Genomic DNA, 17,703 nt, shown 5'->3' on the forward strand with positions numbered 1-17,703 from the left:
CTTACTTTTTTTCTAACCTAATGTAGTTAAACCTAATCTGAATTAATATAGCATCCCTCTCAAATAATATGTGACGTGGTTTTATTCATTTGAATCTTCGTGTAGTACCTAATATCTGTCCAATATGCTTCCTTTCTCTTTAAATTAACCAGAGTTAAGTTCTCTTGTTTTGAGTCTTGAACTCTGATACAGTCTGTCTCTAAGTTCTGCCCTGTGTTTGCAAACACAGGGTGATGCCAATGCTTTTAGGATTAAACGTGCCTCCTCAAATACAAAGCATAAGTATACAACACAGAAGTCTGAACTGTCTTGGGAATTTGAGAAATATTTTTGCTTAAAGCATACCTTACCATTCTTTTCCATGGGTTTGAGTCTTAGGTTCAAAAAAAAGAAGACATAATCCTGTGATTTTTCTAGGGCCCATGAGCCTCTCAGCAGGGGGCTCTCACTGTAGGGCATGGTGAGTGGGACCACAGGAGGGGGAGCTGGACCCCTTTCCTTCCAGCTCCACCTGTTGTCTCCAGCCTTGGACACTGGAGCCCAGGTCACCTTCTCAAAGCAGGCTGGGCAGATTCTCCAGTGCCCAGCTCTTAAGTGGACTTTCCTGAACTGTCTATGCTGTGTTCCCTCAGCACTGCTGGCACCTCACTGCTCACCAGAGAGCCCTGCACAGTCTCTGTGGGGTGTGTGCTGGTTAGGGAGCCCCCTTCCTTTAACCAGACTCCAGCCATACCATGAACCATGTGCCCTGTTGGGGCCTCAGGCCCCTGGGTGACAAGATGCCACGCCCCTCCACGTGCCTCTCTTGTATCTGGTGTGTGTCTCTGTGTGTGTGTGATGTATGAAGTTAGCAGGCAATACTCTTTTTCCTTTAGCCAAAAATTAACCTCTTCATAACTTTAGGCACTAGAGCAACCTTAGAACTCTGAAAACCAACCCTCTTTTTTTTGACAAATAAATGAGGTAGAATGTGGGATTTTTCAAGCCTCTATCTCACCTTTCTTTTTTCTTTTTAGTTCTCCCTTTCTCTAACCTGTGCCTTGTCTAGCTCTCTTCAGCTCTCCAAGTGACTATTCCTTGTTAGGACTAAGTGAGGCTCGTTCCTTAGCCCCTGGCCTCTGGGACACCCAGGCATGGCATGGATCAGTGGCCCTGGTGTGCTGAGCTGTCTTCTATAATCCCAGTTTCTGACTAGAAGTAGAAACGCCCGGCATATTTGGCTCACAAGTAGTTCATCCAGCAGAAGCCAGATAGCTGATAGTCTAGCTGTTCTTACGCCGTTTGGTGTTTGGCAACTCAATTTTTCAGGCGAGCAGTGTGGGGCAAATCTGTGGGCAGGCTCAAGTGCTGAGTCACCACTGAGGGCAGAGGGGTGGGCCACAAGAAAGCTGTGGTGGTCAGGCAAAAGTCCATTTGGTTTCAGAGAGCCCTGCTTAAATTTAGAAGGTGTTTAAAGGAGAATGAAATCTCAGTCCCTTGCACCCAGCGGCTGGTTTGGTGCAGGCAAGGTGGGGCAGAGGGAACAGAAGCAAACTGGGACAGCATCGCCACATTCGAAGAACAAACAGTGAAAGAAGAAACATGGGTTTGGAGCCAGACACATGAAGATTTCAAAGTGGAGCTCCTCCTGTGATGGTGGGCAAGTCTTTCCTGAGCTTTAGGGTCCTCACCTGTGACATTTCAAAAGGGCGATTGAGATGATTTCCCAATCCAATGTCTAGTATGAAGGATATGGCCAGGAAAAGAGTGTTTAGCCTGAGGTCAGAGGCAGGACTGCAGGGTAGTGGGAACTGGGAGTCAGCAAGCTCAGAGACTGGCTGGGGGCCTTTTGTCCAGGGTATGCTGGGTTTGTGACCAGGTTCCCAGTCCAGTGCTCTGTATATCCCAGACTGTACACATGGGAGGAGTAGGGAGAAGTCAGTGGAGGAATCAAAGGGGCTAGTAAGAGTGGCTTCACTGCCCAGGAAGGGTGGCCACACCCTTCCCAACCACCATCAACCCATGTCACCTGCACCACCTGTATGTGGACTCATGTGTGTCAAGGGGTGTTAGAATCATGCCATCCTAACTCACTGCATCATTTCTTTTTTCTTTTCAGTAAAATATATCATGTTACAAAAAATAATATAACAATTATACATTACCCAGTCGTTGGATTTAACCAATATTAGCTTTTTACCATATACATATTTTTAGCTTTTTTAAAAAAATAAAGTATCCCCTCTAAAGGTTTTTCCCATCTCCCCAGTCTCACTGTTATCGATTTCCAGAAGGAGAATTCTGAAGTTGGTAGTTAGCCTTCCCTGCACGATTTAGCACCTTTATTGCCTATGTCAGTCAGTGTCCAGACATAGTCTGATATTGCTTTGTGAATTTTTAAATGATTAAAATTGTGTAATACTTTACAAATCCATTTGCAATTTGTTTTTTTTCAGCATTAGGTTCTTCTGACACATCTGTGACAATATGCATAGCTCTAGATCATTTATTTTAACAGCTGGATGGCATTTTATCTCATTAATACAACATGGTTTATTTGGCCATTCCTCTGTTAGTGGGTAATTTAAGTTTTGATAATACAAAAAAAAGGCCCACAGCAGTGAAATAGGTGAATTTTGCTACATGACAGCTTCAGTTTTACTAGGTATAGTTGTGTTCTCTAATTTACATCACCACAAGCAGTGGCAATAAATGTTTCTGTTTTTCTCACCATCTTGCCATCACTGGGTATTATCAGATTTGTTTTCCTAAATAAAATTTAGTAAGTTTGGTTTGTTAATAAAGACCATAGCAATTCTTTTGGCCCTCATTTAGCCCCACAGCCCCTATCACATTGTATTCTAGTCATCTGAGTTAGTCAGCCCCATGAACCATTCGTTTGTGACAAGGGTTTCTTCTCATTCCTTTTTGTGTCTCCAGCACCCAGCTTGGTGAATGGTGAGTGCTCAGTACACACATGGGGACTTACATCTAAAGAATGAGGAGATCAAAGAACAGAATAGGTAGAGAAGACGTAGTATAGAGGTAGAGCCAAGATTAGTCAACCAACCATAGCCTTCAAACACTCCTGGATAAAACGTCAACCAATGTAACTATTTGGGAAGACTACTAATGCTGTGCATGCCCTTTAATCTTTAATTCCTCTTCCAATAGAGCTGTATGCCTATGGGCGCTCAGAGACACACCCTAGACTTTTCACAGCAGTGCTATTTGTAAAGGCTTTCAACTGGCAACTACCCAAATGCTTGCCCATGGTAGAATGGCTAAGCAAAAATATGCAATACTAGAGAGTGATGGGAATGAATGATCTATAACTGCAAGCAGGAGCAGGAAGACCCATACAGTATCATGTTGAACAAAAGATGCCAGATTCAAGGAACATATGTTGTACAACCATTAACTTGAAGTTTGAAATCGTGTGAAACTAATCTAATGTGGAAATTGTGATAGTTTTGTGGGAAGTGGAAGATATCTTTGTGTACTGACTGCAAGGGGGTTCAAAATTATTGGTAATGTTTTACTTATTTTGTGTTGAGGTAAAATATACATATGATGAAATTCAATTTTTAAATGCATAATTCAATTTTAATAGATTTTAACAAATACATGTAGTTCTGTGACTACCACCATGACCAAGATACGGCAGGCACAGATTTTCATCCCAGAGAGCTCCCGTGTAACCCTTATGTTTCTTGACCTTGGTCATGAGTATTGATTAGATGTATGTGTTCACTTTATGAAAATCCATTGAGATGCACACTTACGACATACGTGTATTTTTTGAGTATATGTTATTCTTCAATATGATGTTCCAAGAGGCCCTGGGTGGGTGGCTCGATTTGTTGGGTCACTGTCCTATCCAACAAAGAGTTGCATGTTTGATCCCCATCAGTGTGTGTTGGGCAGCAGCCCATCGACGTTTCTCTCTCTCTCTCTCTCACTCAGGACTGACTAACATATTCTCTAAACAACAATATTTTTTAAAAAGATTGGCCCAAAGAATGGCAGTTGTTTAGAAAATGACCAATTGGGTGACAAAGGGGATGTGGAGGCAAAATATCAGAGAAAAAGGAATGGAAAGTGAGTCTGCACTTTTATCTCAAGCTTCAGTTTTATATGTTTGCTGTGGGTAAGTGGTGTGAAGCAGCCTTTATCTTCTGGAACTGGATCCCTGCTTTCTTCCTTTACAATATCTTTAAAATATCCTGTAATGGCAAAAGGGAGTACTCAAGAGTGGCTCAGTGGTGGGCTTTTTCCTGAGGCATGGAGCAGGTGGCCTTGGCCTCCACTCAGTAGAATTCCCAGGTGAGGATGCTAAAATATTCCTGACAGAAGCATCTGCCCTTCACAGCAGTGAGCACATGAATCAGCACCCTGTTCTCTTTTGACTGGAAGAATCCTGGTCATGGGGCTCTGAGACGTGAGGCTTGGCCAAAAACCAATTCCTGGTCTTGGCTGGGCAGGACCTGGGCCATCCTGGAGTGGGGATTTGAAGGCTCCTGGAGACAGGCGCATCATTATAAAGACCTCACTTTAGTTATGTTGACAACAGGGACAATGAATTAAATGAGAGGTCTCAAAGAGTATTTCATCCTGGGAGATCTTGGTTTTTTACTTTGCATTTTTTGGGCCTTTTCCCTGCATTTGCTGAGCTCTGCCAAGGTTGAAAAATGTGGTGGGGGAGGGTGGAATAAAGGTGGGTACAGACAGACAAAGTGAAAGTGCATGTCTAATGGTGTAACATTTTAAAGTGGCGCTTGTGAAGATCGACCATTCCCTTTCAGTGAGGAATTAAAAGCGTATTTCATTTAGACTGTTCTCTTCCATGGCCAATAAAATATTTAGCCATGACCTTTGTGAAAAATAGACTTAGCTGCATAGAAAAAATCTTTCTTATTTTTTAAAGTCAGGCCCAAAATTTTTATATCCTTTGAGTCATATCCTTGAACCAATTGGCTGATTAATTCAAGAAATGTTTCTCTCCCAATTCAAACATGACATTTTGAAAATCATCCATGAATCACATGCCCCAAGAATAAAAAGGCTTTTCTGTGTCATTTAAAAGATGCGCCCCCCCCCCTATTTTCAGGGCAATCATAAATATCTATAAGGGCACATTTATTACTCCCAGAACAGATAGAAAATTAGCAAGTCATAAAACTCGTATCCAGCCTTGCTGTTGCAGCTCTGTCTCAACCAGTCCCCTCACCCCAATTCCCCTGCTGTTAAAATGGTTAAGGATGATGTTATTTTTGCCATTACAGGCAAGACACTGGTCTTTATGTGTTGGCTTTCCAAATGTCTAAGCAGAGATCTAAAAAAATCTGTATCTAAACTTTGTTCTTCTGGTGGGGTTCAACAAAGTCTTGCTAGTCTCATAAATTTGTTCCTGAAAAGTCTTACCTTCTGATCCTGGAAAACATCCTTCTTTTAATCCCATATGGTAAACCAACACTAAACTTCAGAAAAGCAACTGGCTGTAAGCTTTCTGCCCTGATTTGTACTACTGTATTCCGGATCTGCACACATGGATGTATGTTTTGGTATATACCCACCCAGTAATTACTGAGGCAAGCCTTTAATTAGTCTGAAATTATGCAGGCATAATGGTGACAACCCACACATTTTTCCATTGGAAATTGTAAATGGATGACAAAGAGAGAATCCCATGCCCTCTCCTCACCGCATGTACTTCCTGAGGAACTTTTTCAGGTTTTTTTGTACGTCAGGTTGGAATCACTGCTCATGGGGGTGTTGCCCTCTGTGGCTCAGAGTATGGTTTGTGGAGCAGGACTGGTCTGTGGTCCTCAGGAGATGAATTCAAAGATTAGGACATGGTGTTTAGAACTTTCTAAGGTATTACAGAGTCATTTTCTATCAGTTTAATCTAATAATAAAAACTTGTGGTTTATATATCTATTTTTTTGTAAAAACTCAGCATTATTGGCATTTAGTAGAGCACTCACCTCTGGTCAGAATGAGATTCAAGTTTCTTTCCTGGTAGAGCTATCACATCATCAGCAACACCTCATCTGCACATGAGCATGATGACAACAATCGTGAGCTTCAATCTGAATAGCACTTAGTCAATATTAAAGCATGAAGTGATGTCTTGGTTTGGGAACCTCTGGAAGCTGATCTGGAGAGAAGGATCTGGAGAGCAAGTTTTGGGGGATGATTCCAGTGAGCAACAGTAGGGAGGTGGAAATGAAAGATAAGCACTGGGGACGACTGGAGCTCAGTCCCACTGAGAGTTCTGGTAATGGCATGCAGCACGTTTGAGAATTGCCCCACTTGAAGGGTGAGGGAGCTGGGATAGTGACCTACCATGTTTCTACCACTCAATTGTTAGGTTCTTCTGGGGAGCACTGTTAACTCCCTGGCACCTCAGTCTGCTTCTGTGCAAGCCAAGTGGGCCCCACTGGCAAGAGAAAGCCATCAGGAAAAACCTTTCAGAAGCTTCCAATTGAGAGTTGGGCTAGAATACACAAATGGGGCAAGTGCCAAGGGGATGTGAAGGACATCAAAAAATTTGCCAATGAGCAGGTAGGATAGGTGGTCTCATGTAATTTATAGATTGTAAACTGAGGTCCTGTTTATCACTACAATACCAAGTAGAAGATAGTGATGGGTGAGAAGAGTCTCTCCCTTTAGTCATCTGCTTTGGGCCTATCCAAAGCTCCTTCCACTAGATTTCATCCCTGTCTTGTATAATCAGGGAGTTGGTGGTATAACTGTGTGGCAGAGACTGGCTGGGTCTCACACAGGGTATCTTTGCTTCCTGGGCATCGAACTAGACTCTGTTTCTCAGTCTCCTTTGCAGAAGAGTGTGGACAGATCTGTGAAGACTGAGTGGAAGTAATGTATAATACTTTGCTACCTGACCTATGCAAAGCCTAGTACATATTTTACCTGTTCTCTGAGAAGCTTGAATAGAGATGAAAACCAAGGTGATGTCAACCTTGGAGATGGATGAGCCACAATATGGAAAAAGCCTTGGTCCCTGGGTCATCACCTAGACGAGAGCCACAAGACCGGAAGCATACTCTAGACTTTTACTGCGGCAAGCCACTGTGATTCTGAGGATTATCTATTACAGAAACTAGCAGTACCTTAAATAATGCAATATACACATGTGATCAAATAACTTGTTTTTTATATCATTTACCATTATCTCAGATTATGTACTTATTTATCAGCTGTCTACCCTCCAATAAGAAGACTTGAATTTGTACACTGCTATATCTGTGGCATGTGGAATAAAAAATATTCATCTAGTTACTAAATGCCAACACCCAGCCTTCATTGCAGATGACACATGACAGGCCCTGTTCTGAGAACTTCATGTCTTTTATATGAATTCATTCTCACAACAACTGTATGAGGAAACTGAAATGTGCAGAGGCTTGTTAACTTACCCAGTGGTACCTAGCAGGCAAGTAAGGGAGCAAGGACTAGAAACCAGGCAGTCTGATCCAACCCCAAACTCTTAAAACTTCTGTAATTGCCTGATAACATCTGGCAGGTGCGGTGCTAGGAGCCGGGGTTGGAGGAAATCATGAGACATAGCATTGGCCCCTGAGGTCTACCCAACAGCGAACAGCATGGGGTGTATGTGCAGTGGGGAAAACAGACCAGTCTCTGTTCTCGTCTTAGAGCTCTGCTAGAAATGTTGAGCTCTGCTACTTACCTAATCTGAGCTAGGACTGAGCTACAGGGTCAAAAGTTCTTTTATGTAATGAGAGAACAGAGGAGAACATGTAGAAATAAAGCCAGATCCTCTCTCTTCAATGTGGGACACTATAAAGGTTGGCACTGGGATTTTTGGCAGATTTGAACAATTTGAGCAAAGGCAGGGTGAATGGGAGCAAAACAGACAGATGGACAGACATCTGATCCTGTAAGCATTGGGAAGAATTAGGAAGAGAGTAGAGCAAAGGGTTAAGGTTAAGAATAAGAGTTTGGTGACCAGAAAGAACTGGCTTTAACCAGCTGGTATGTAATGACCTTGGGCAAGTTTAATAACCTTGTTGGCCTTCTGTAAAATGGATTAATATGCCTGCTTTCCCTGGTAAAATGATAGTACAGACGCACAAAGTGTGTGCTCAGGAAGGGGTGGCTGGTATAGAAACTACTCTTTGATCCCCGGGCTTAGGACAGAGAACTCCACCCTCTTGGTCACTGAAGTATAAAGAAAGAAACCCTTAAGCATGTTCATTGCAGCATTATTTACAATTGCCAAGACTGTAAGCAGCCCAAGTGTCCATTGGTAGATGAATGGGTAAAACAACTATGGGACGTTTACATAGTGGAATACTACTCGTCCATAAAAAAGAAAATTTAAACCTTTGTGACAGTATGGTTAGACTTAGAGACCATTATGTTAAGTGAAATAAGCCAGTCAGAGAAAGACAAATACCATATGATTTCACTCATATGTGGAATCGAATGAACAAACTGGACTATCAAGCAAAATAGAGATAGATGCACAGATAGAGAGCAGGCTGATAGCTAAGGGTAAGGGAGGTTAGGGGTGGAGGGATGGAGCAGAAAGGAAAAGGGACTCATGGACATGGACAACAGTGTGGTGATTGTGGGGAAGAGGGGTATAAGGGGACTAAATGGTAATGGTAAAAAATAAAGTGAAAAAAAATTAAAAAAAGAGAAAAAATTTTTGGGAGACTATAATCATGGCAAACACAGGAGGCTGAGGAGAAAGCTTAGCACTTCCCCTGCCCCTGCCTCTCCTTCATCCTTCCCATGTACAGCCTAGAGGGGCCTTGGGCATCTCTGTTTGCCATTGTTGGCTTGCTCAAATGGGCAACCAAGAGGCCCAGTGGATTACTAGAAATAGGGCTCTCTTTCCAAGCAGAGTCAAAGGAGCAAAGTTTTGATGAGAGAAGCTTCTGAGGGGTCCTATTTACAGGTGCTGCAGGGGAGGGTGCAGAGAGCCTACTCTGCTGTAGGCAAACTTTCCATGAGGGAATTAATTATCTGGGGTTACCTTGGCACTGGCTTGGGGTTCTGTATTCAATGAGTTCAGTTCTCTTGTCTAAGTAGATAACCTGAGCAGAGGAGCCTGGATTTCTCAGGGTCACTCATTGTCCTCTTAAAGCTTTGGGACTGAAAACTGGATGATCCTGATAGAGGCAGATTATAGTCCAGCAAATTTATAGAGCTGTGATACTGTCCTCAGGATGTACAGAGTGCTATGGGTATTCTCAGAAGGCAAAGAGCTCGGGAGCTCTCCTCTACTCCCAGTTTACGCTGCCTTCCAACTCTCAGTTCATTCTTGCTGACTCTCAGGTCAGCAAGAGCTGATATGAAAAGGCAAATTGCCCACTGAAAACATTACTCATCTCAGTCATTCTCACTGTGGTAGGAAAGAACTGTTTCTTTTAATCTTTCAGTCTAAATCCTTAACACAAACACTTGTGATATGAGTCTATAACTTGCCACTCTTGTTCCTCTGCTCATCACTCTAAACATCCCAGTCTTCAGAAAACACCAAGCTCTTTCCTAGCTGCTTGCCTCTGTCCATACTGTTTTCTTATTCAATATGTATTCACTTCCCCCTCCCTCTTCACTGCTTTATGAAATACCAATACTCCATTAGACCCAACAGATACTTCTCTGATAGTATACTGCCTCTATTTCTCATCATTGTCCTTAGTTGTAATAGAACACACAGCAGAGGGTGTTACTAATGTACATTTTAAATCTTTTTAACACTTAATTGAACTCATATGTTTCATCTCTAACCTCTGCTTGAATACCTGTCCTGACAGGGAACTCACCACCTCAAAGATTATGTGTTTCATTGCAATGAACTCTCTTTGCAAAAACAGTTTTCCTGGTATCAGAAACCAAATCTTTTTCCCTGATATATTAGTCCTATTGATTTTCTCCCTACCAATCCACTTGCTTAAAATTCCTTCTGATATAAATACGCTTTCTCATTTCACAATCAGAAATAAAGCTCAAATATAAATATTCTGAGAGTGGGCAACAGATGTGTAATTCATTCTAAAGTGTAAGTGACTGATAGAAGCTTTTCCATAGGAACAAGAATTTATAAGGAGAACCTAAGGGTGGGGTCATTTGGAATACCAAAGGCACCAGGAATATGAGGACATGAAAATTTGATATAGTAGAAAGTGCACTGGGCTAGGTCATAAAAGATGGGTCCTATATGATTTATTTTATTTGAGCTTTGCTTTTGACACCTGAAAAAAAGTAGTTTGCATGATTAGTACTTCTATTTATTACTGTAATTGCAGAATTTTGTTTGGGCGCAGCTCCACTCACCTGGGAAGTTTTAAATCAGCACTGACTTGGTTTCCATACCTCTTTCTTAGTTCTGGGTGGGCAAAAAGTTGTGCGTGTGTCAATAAGCTTCATCCTCCTGGGGGCTGGGTTGACATTCTTGTTGTCAAAGATGACTTACACCCACCACCATCTCGTCAGTCAATGAACCTTTTATTCCCACCTGGCTTTAACCTTTTTCTCCTCTGCCTCAAAGCTCTGCTTCACCAGAGCTATTTATAGTATTTGTATCATAAATATTTGCAAGTAACACATTTACTGCAGGTAACACATTTTATTATGATTTTATTATATACTCTCTTTTCCTGGAGTTTTGCAAGTAAATAGTGCATAATAACCAACTCTTTATTTGTCCTGAGTTCCACACTACAGAACCAGGGCATATTACAACTGCTTGATGCACTAAACTCAAGACTCAATAAATACTTTACAAAAATAATGTAGTTATTTTTCCTTTCTTAAAACATAAAAAAATTAGGATTTCCTACCCTTGAGTCCTCCTCCTTTTATATATCTGTTTATCGTGAGTATATTGGTGGAGAAAAATTGTTAAGATGATATTAAAATAAAATAGATGAAATGAGGTCCATGTTATTATTCCATTTATCTTGCTTTTTTTCCTTTGGAAAAGTGCTACTCCCTGTTTTTATGTTCAGTTTTCATGCAGCCTTCTGGACTTATTAAGACATGAGAAGAAATTCTTTTACTCTGAAGCCTTTAAGTAGAATTAAAGCATTATGCTAATATTGGCCTGTTATTTTAAAGCCTCTTTAAAACTGGTCTCAGATTTTCCCCTAAAATAGCCACCTGCTCCCCAACCCCCAATCTCTACCCAGTCTTAGGCAAGGGCATTTTGGACGCTGAGACTTCAGCAAGGTGCCTCATGATTAAATAATATTTGGTTCAAGGTAAGTGTTTTCTTGTTTAGATATACTTCTATTGAGTTATTTTAAAAGTCTTTACAAAATCCCTTTCTCTTCCACCTTCTAAGCCCTGTCTGAACTCTCACGGAAGTGATGAAACAGTTTCATGATGACAACTCCAGAGAAAAGGTTACGCTTAAGTCACATTCATATTAAATAAGTTATATATCAAAACTTATAATGTTTACAATTTTAGTCTCTTTCCCTCTTTCCCTCTTTGTATCTCTAGAAAACACTGGACCTGGGTGTGAGTTGAATCCCATCCACTATGGCTTCCAGGTTCTTCTGGCTTCTTCGTCCTTATCCTCTTTACCACACCACCCTAAGGAAGAGTTCCAAGGAGGTCTGTGGGCATTGCAGATGGCAAGGGTGGCCTCAGATGGTAGCCACCAGCCCTGGCGCACATCCCTAGTGTAATTTATGGAAAATACTCATGGGGCATATGCAAACACACGGGAATGCGGATCATAGGTGGCAGATCAGTGTAGTGCGTTTATGTCACAAATACCAGAGGTGGCCTCTCTTTAATACTCCCTGGCCTCTTGGAACTGCTTGATGTAATCCTCGTCTGAGGGGCTCTCTGTGCACTTCTGTCCGTTGTTGGGAGGCCGGGCTTCATTATACCTGCTCCAGTCGCCCTTGCAGATAATCCAGGGCAGGACATCCACTTTATAGTGGAGCTCCGCGGAGAACTCAGTGCTGATGAGGTTAGGTGTCCCCGCCCCTTTGCCTCTGGTGATGAGCTGCATGTTGTCCCCGTAGCAGCAGTGCTGGGCCGCCAGTGTGGTGCTCTCCAGGGACAGCATGGAGCGAATGCAGTACCGGGCAGTGGGCTTGTAGATCTCCAGTTTCTCCTTGGGCCCGCTGGCATCCTTCCAGCGGAATTCCTTGCGCTTGATGCGGTCAAAGATGTCTGCTGTGCTGTAGGCCACCTCTGTGGGGTAAGAGCAGGGGCAGCTGGGCAGGTCATTGATCACCTTGTGCATGTACTTCTTTAAGAACTCACTTTTGCAGCTCATCCATCGCTCACAGCTGTCTGTGTCTGAAAAAGGCCACAGAGAAACGCTTTCACCACAAGCTCAGGCAGCAGGATGACATTGATGTCTTCCCCTCCTCCCCTCTCAGATTCAACCCCTGCAACCCCCTGGAACCAGGAGGCCATGCACACCTCCCTTGAACTTGGGAGCTTTGAACTCGACTACTTGTATATCATCACCATTATTATATACGCTTTAACTTTTTTCGGGGAAAACATATGGCATGATTATCCCTAAGTTTATGTTTTAGTAGGCATCTATGAAAAAGAAAAATAAAAAAGGAGGATATTGGGATATTGGGTTAACCATAACACCACTATCATCCATAAGAAAATTAACAATAATTCAGAGGGATATTTTAAATCTCCTCTTTAAATGCATTGGTGATGGGGTAGAAAATGCCTCAAAGTAATATTTGTAGATCTAAGTTGTATTTCTGCCAGTAATTGACCAGTTAAAACTAGAGCTAGTGGCCTTACCTCTTAACTTTAAGCACCAAACTGTTACAATCACTGTATTAAATCCATATGAAAAAATGCCTCAAAAGGAAAGAGGCTGGTGGCCCCTGCTTTTAGGGAACCTAACATTTAGCCCAGAGGTCACTTACCAACTAGCCTGGAGTCAAAACCTGCCCCCAGAGGTGTAATGTTTGGCTTTCACAGTAATAAAAATATCTAATTAATTTCTACCATTCAAAATTTAGGCAACTCCACTTATTAATGTGGACTCCCAGTTTCATTTGAAAAAACAAAAGGTATGTTTATGCTGGACCTGCTTTGCTCTACGGGAACAACTAGCTGAGTAAGCAAGCAAAGAGTAACTGCCTGGCGGGCTGGTGGTGTCATGAGTAGAATCAAGTGGCCAGGATGGGAGGGTGGGGCAGCTTGGGGAAGAGCTTGGGATTCTCTTCAGTGAAATGAGGAAGGGAGGGATGAGGCATCTCTCAGGAGCTCAGCAAGGCCTGGACTGGGTGAAACGTATGGGCTGCTGTGCTGGATTGCTGGCAATCGAAACCCAACGCAACTCTTTAGTAGCTCTGTGACCTTGAGAAAGCTATTCTCCCTCACTGTGCTTCAGTTTTCTCATCTCTAAAATGATGATATAAATAGCTCCTGTCTCATAAAGTGAGATAAGGATTAAATGGGAGGGAACACAGAGAGTACATAGAACAGGGCATCACCCACAGACATGGGCTGAGGCTGCTTTTGGCTCTAAGTTCTATGATTCCTACCTTGCAAGTCTCTGACTGAGCGGTAGCTGAGGCAAGAGAGGTTCCATCTTGGGAAAATATGTGTCTGCAAAGCCAGTGGGAGACTCTTGCACAGGGCAGGGTCTTCAGAAATAAAATTCAGCACAGCCCCAGAAAATAGCTTTGTATTTTCCTGTTAGAGTGTCAGGTCATCATAATGTATGTACCTATACGACATCCACTGACTTGTTTTTATTTATCAAACTATTATAGATATTCAGTGTAGTGGATATGTTCTAAATGCTTTACAAATATGAACTCTATTATTCTACAATAACTTTATAAGGTGCACTACTTCTTCATACCATTTTACAGATCAGAAAAGGAGATGCAAGTTTCTTAAGGGGTTAAGAAACTTGACCTTGTGCAAGAAATATGCTAGGAAAATTGGACCCCATATGAGGAAAACAAAACATGTAAATGGATAAAGGGTGACACTGCAAAGGCAAAAGGCTTCCCCAAAACACTACATCAATATTTGAGTAAAAAAGAAAACAATCCTCTTACCAACTTCAAACAGCTTGGTGGCATTAAACTCCTCACTTCCTGCAAGGAGACTTACTTCGGTGGCAGCTGTCCTGAAGGTGTCTTCAATTCCTAAACACAGACAGGGGCTTATTTTTCTCTAGTTATTTGGGAGAAATCCACACTCCCCCTACCAATTGAAAAAACAAAAACAAGTATACCTCAAAAAAGCCTTTTCTTGTGTTCATTACTATTCATGAGTAGAAACTTGCCAACAGAGGAAACAGTAAAAAGCAGGTAGTAGAGCATGAAATATATTAAAACCCTAGATACCATGTGCAGCATAAAATCAGATCCAAACGTGTCTGAAGGATCCTAAGGAACTCATTCACTACATCCAGGAGTTGGGTTTTGGGCAAGGGGAAGGACACATGTCAAGATGGTTGTCTGTCTGGTGGTGTCAGGGTGACAAACTAAACTAGAGGCAGTGACTCGTACCAGTCTACTGGTCAAGACCAGTCTTAATGACTGACTGTTTGGTTATAAATCATTACTGGCTGTGTGACCTTGGGCAAGCCATTTAACCTTTGTGTAAGTATTTTCACATCTGTAAAATGGGGACAAATAAATGACCCACCACACAGAGTTGAATGAATTAAAGTGTAAAGAAAGCTCTTCAAGTAACAAGATGTAAGAGTTAGCTGATACTGTTCCTTGAATATTTGTCTAGCTCATTTTGAGGATGCAGTGGTCCATAGCCAAAGACCAGGTATCTCATATTCTGGGACTTTCAGCATTCCTGATGATGCTTTAGAAAAGTAAGCTGGGCTTGTCATTACTTGCACTGAGCCCAGCTTGCCTCAATCTTCTTGGCTTTCCTCCCCTCTCCAAACTGCTACCCCACCCAGGCCTTCTTTACAAACAGAACTCCTGTGCAAGGTGAGGCAGTCAGAAGAGGTAGGAGTTGTGGAACGTAGACCAGTTGGAGAGCTTGGCTGCCTGTTAGGCAAGACTTAATTTCCTTTAAGAGGCTCTTTCTGACATTAGGTGAGGCCCCTTGAACTCATTCATAGGGCTGACCTATGGAACGAACTTTCACGGTGCAACCACTGCCAGGCCAGGGAGGCCGCCCGCCCTGTGATTCTTTCCAATGTGGCTGAGAATCAACACACCTAATAAGGAATGAAATCCTGTAAAGACCCCTTCATGTTCCAAGAGAGTCCTGAAAACCGGAAGAGCCAAGAACAGAGCAGCAGAAAGGATGAAAGAAGGGCAAGGTCATTTGAAAGAAAATGTATGGGCAGGGCTGCCACCCACACTGCTCTCAGTGACGAGAGAAAGTGAGAAGGCAACATTCAAAATGGTGGCAAACCTTCCCCTGATAAGATACCTAAATGGACCATCTTGGGTCTGTGTGCCAGCTCTGGAGAAATCTGGAGGCAATCCCCCAAGTTCTGCCTTGAAATGTTGTCTGTGTCCAGGTGCAGCTGAGCCCAATACCCTTCCTCCTGCTGGAGGTGGAATAGTTCGATGGTTAAGAACATGGACTGTGGAATCAGACTGTCTGGATTTGAATTCCAGATCGATCACTTGCTGCCTGTGTGACTTTAAGACAATTAAGCCCAGTGCTTTAGTTTCTATAACTGTTAAAAAAACACAATAATGAGGCTACTGTGAGAAGTAAACAAAACCTTAGAAATTTGCTTGATACTGAAATACTAAAACAATCCGATTCTTCATAATCACATTTCATTTGTTCTTCTTTACCTTCATATTCTTCATATTTATCTTCATTTTCTTTTGTTTCATCATATCTTCATTATCTTTTTCATCTTCAGATTCTCCTTCTCTTCCTTCGTATTTTCTTCCTGTACTCCTTCTTTTCTTCCTTCTCATAGCATTATTTTTTTAAAATATATTTTATTGATTATACCATTACAGTTGTTCTATTCCCCCCCCTTCATTCCCCTCCACCCGCACCCTCCCTCCCCCACCATTCTCCCCCCCTTAGTTTATAACCACGTGTCTCAAGTTCTTTGGATTCTATATTTCCCCCACTATTCTCGCCCTCCCCCCTATCTATTTTCTACCTACCATCTATGCTATTTTCTGTGCCTTCTCCCCCCTTCTCCTCCTCCCACCCCCCTGTTTCTAACCCTCCACGTGTTCTTCATTTCTATGGTTCCACTCCTGAACTAGCTGTCCTCTTGGTTTGCTTTTGTTTTAGGTGTGGTTGTTAATAACTGTGTGTTTGCTGTCCTTTCACTGTTCATATTTTTCATCTTCTTTTTCTATATAAGTCCCTTTAGCATTTCATATAATAAGAGCTTGGTGATGATGAACTCCTTGAACTTGACCTTATCTGAGAAGCACTATCTGTCCTTCCATTATAAATGAAAGTTTTGCTGGATAAAGCAATCTTGGCTGTAGGTCTTTGGATTTCATGACTTGGAATACTTCTTTCCAGCCCCTTCTTGCCTGTGAGGGCTCTTTTGAGAAATCAGCTGACAGTCTGATGGGTACTCCTTTGTAGGTGACTGTCCCCTTATCCCTTGCTGCTTCTAGGATTCTCTCCTTCATTTTAGTCTTGGCTAATGTAATTATGATGTGCCTTGGTGTGTTCCTTCTTGGGTCCAACTTCTTTGGCACTCTCTGAGCTTCCTGGATTTCCTGGAAGTCTATTTCCTTTGCCAGACTGGGGAAGTTCTCCTTTATTATTTGTTCAAATAAGTTTTCCACTCGTGGCTGTTTCTTTCCCCCTTCTGGTACCCCTATAATCCGGATGTTGGAACGTTTAAAGATGTCCTGGAGGTTCCTAAGCCTCTCCTCATTTTTTTGAATTCTCATTTCTTCATTCCTTTCTGGTGGGATGTTTTGTTCTTCCTTCTGGTCCATTCCATTGATTTGAGTCCCAGTTTCCTTTCCATCACTATTGGTTTCCTGTGCATCTCCCTTCATTTCAATTAGTTTAGCCTTCATATGTTCCTCTAATTTGTGACTTTGTTCCTCTAATTTGTGACTATAATCTACCAGTTCTGTGAGCATCCTGATAAATAGTGTCTTGAATTGTGCTTCTGAGAGGCTGGCAATTTCTCGGTCGCTTAGAGTTATTGGCTCTGGGACTTTGAGTTCTTCTTGCGCCATCTTTCGGGTTGTTCGTGCCTGTTCCATAGCAGGATCAGAGCCCTAAAGTGTTCACTAGAACAGGGCAACTAAGTCACTGGGTTGTGACGTTGTATGTGGGGGCGGGGTCAAAGAGGGACAATGGCTCTCACTGGTATTGCAGGGCAACTAAGTCTCAGGGTTGTGATGCTGTATGTGGGGGCGGGGTCAAAGAGGGACTATGGCGTATTGTCCCCCGCCTGCTGCCACGGCCCTCACCGGTGCCACAGTTGCTGCCATCACCTGGCCCACGCATTTCGTCCCGCTGCACGCGAGTGTGCCACCGCCGTCAGCCCTCGCCCCCTGGGGCCGGCGTGGTCTGTCTCACTGTGTGCAAATATGCGCCCGCGGTCTGCCCCGCACCCCAACTGGTTCCCGTCTGCCTGCACTCCTGGGTCAGGGGCCCTGTCCTGCCCGACCCTGCTCGCTGCTGGCTCCGCCCCTCTTACCGTCCTGTTGAAAGGTTAGATGTAGTCGGACTTCCGTATAATTCAATTTTCTGTCCTTTGGTTGTGTCTTTGTTTCTCCAAACCTTTGTTGT

The 17,703-nt window shown here is 42.7% G+C and overlaps 1 protein-coding gene across 1 annotated transcript in view; it reads right to left on the minus strand.

The window, feature by feature from the left end:
• Window positions 1-9,177: 9,177 nt before the first annotated feature.
• Window positions 9,178-17,703, minus strand: part of ISM1 (isthmin 1) — a 91,755-nt gene continuing 83,229 nt past the window's right edge. The window contains exons 5-6 of the mRNA XM_037031355.1: window positions 14,043-14,132; window positions 9,178-12,291 (exon numbers count right to left, since the gene is read on the minus strand). Of these exons, the coding sequence (XP_036887250.1) occupies window positions 11,774-12,291; window positions 14,043-14,132 (608 nt within the window). The 3' untranslated portion in view covers window positions 9,178-11,773. The remainder of the gene's footprint in view (window positions 12,292-14,042; window positions 14,133-17,703) is intronic.

The sequence above is a fragment of the Sturnira hondurensis genome, unplaced genomic scaffold, assembly GCF_014824575.4.
Source record: "Sturnira hondurensis isolate 20B ecotype Veracruz unplaced genomic scaffold, ASM1482457v3 Scaffold0001813, whole genome shotgun sequence".
NCBI classification, from domain to species: domain Eukaryota; kingdom Metazoa; phylum Chordata; class Mammalia; order Chiroptera; family Phyllostomidae; genus Sturnira; species Sturnira hondurensis.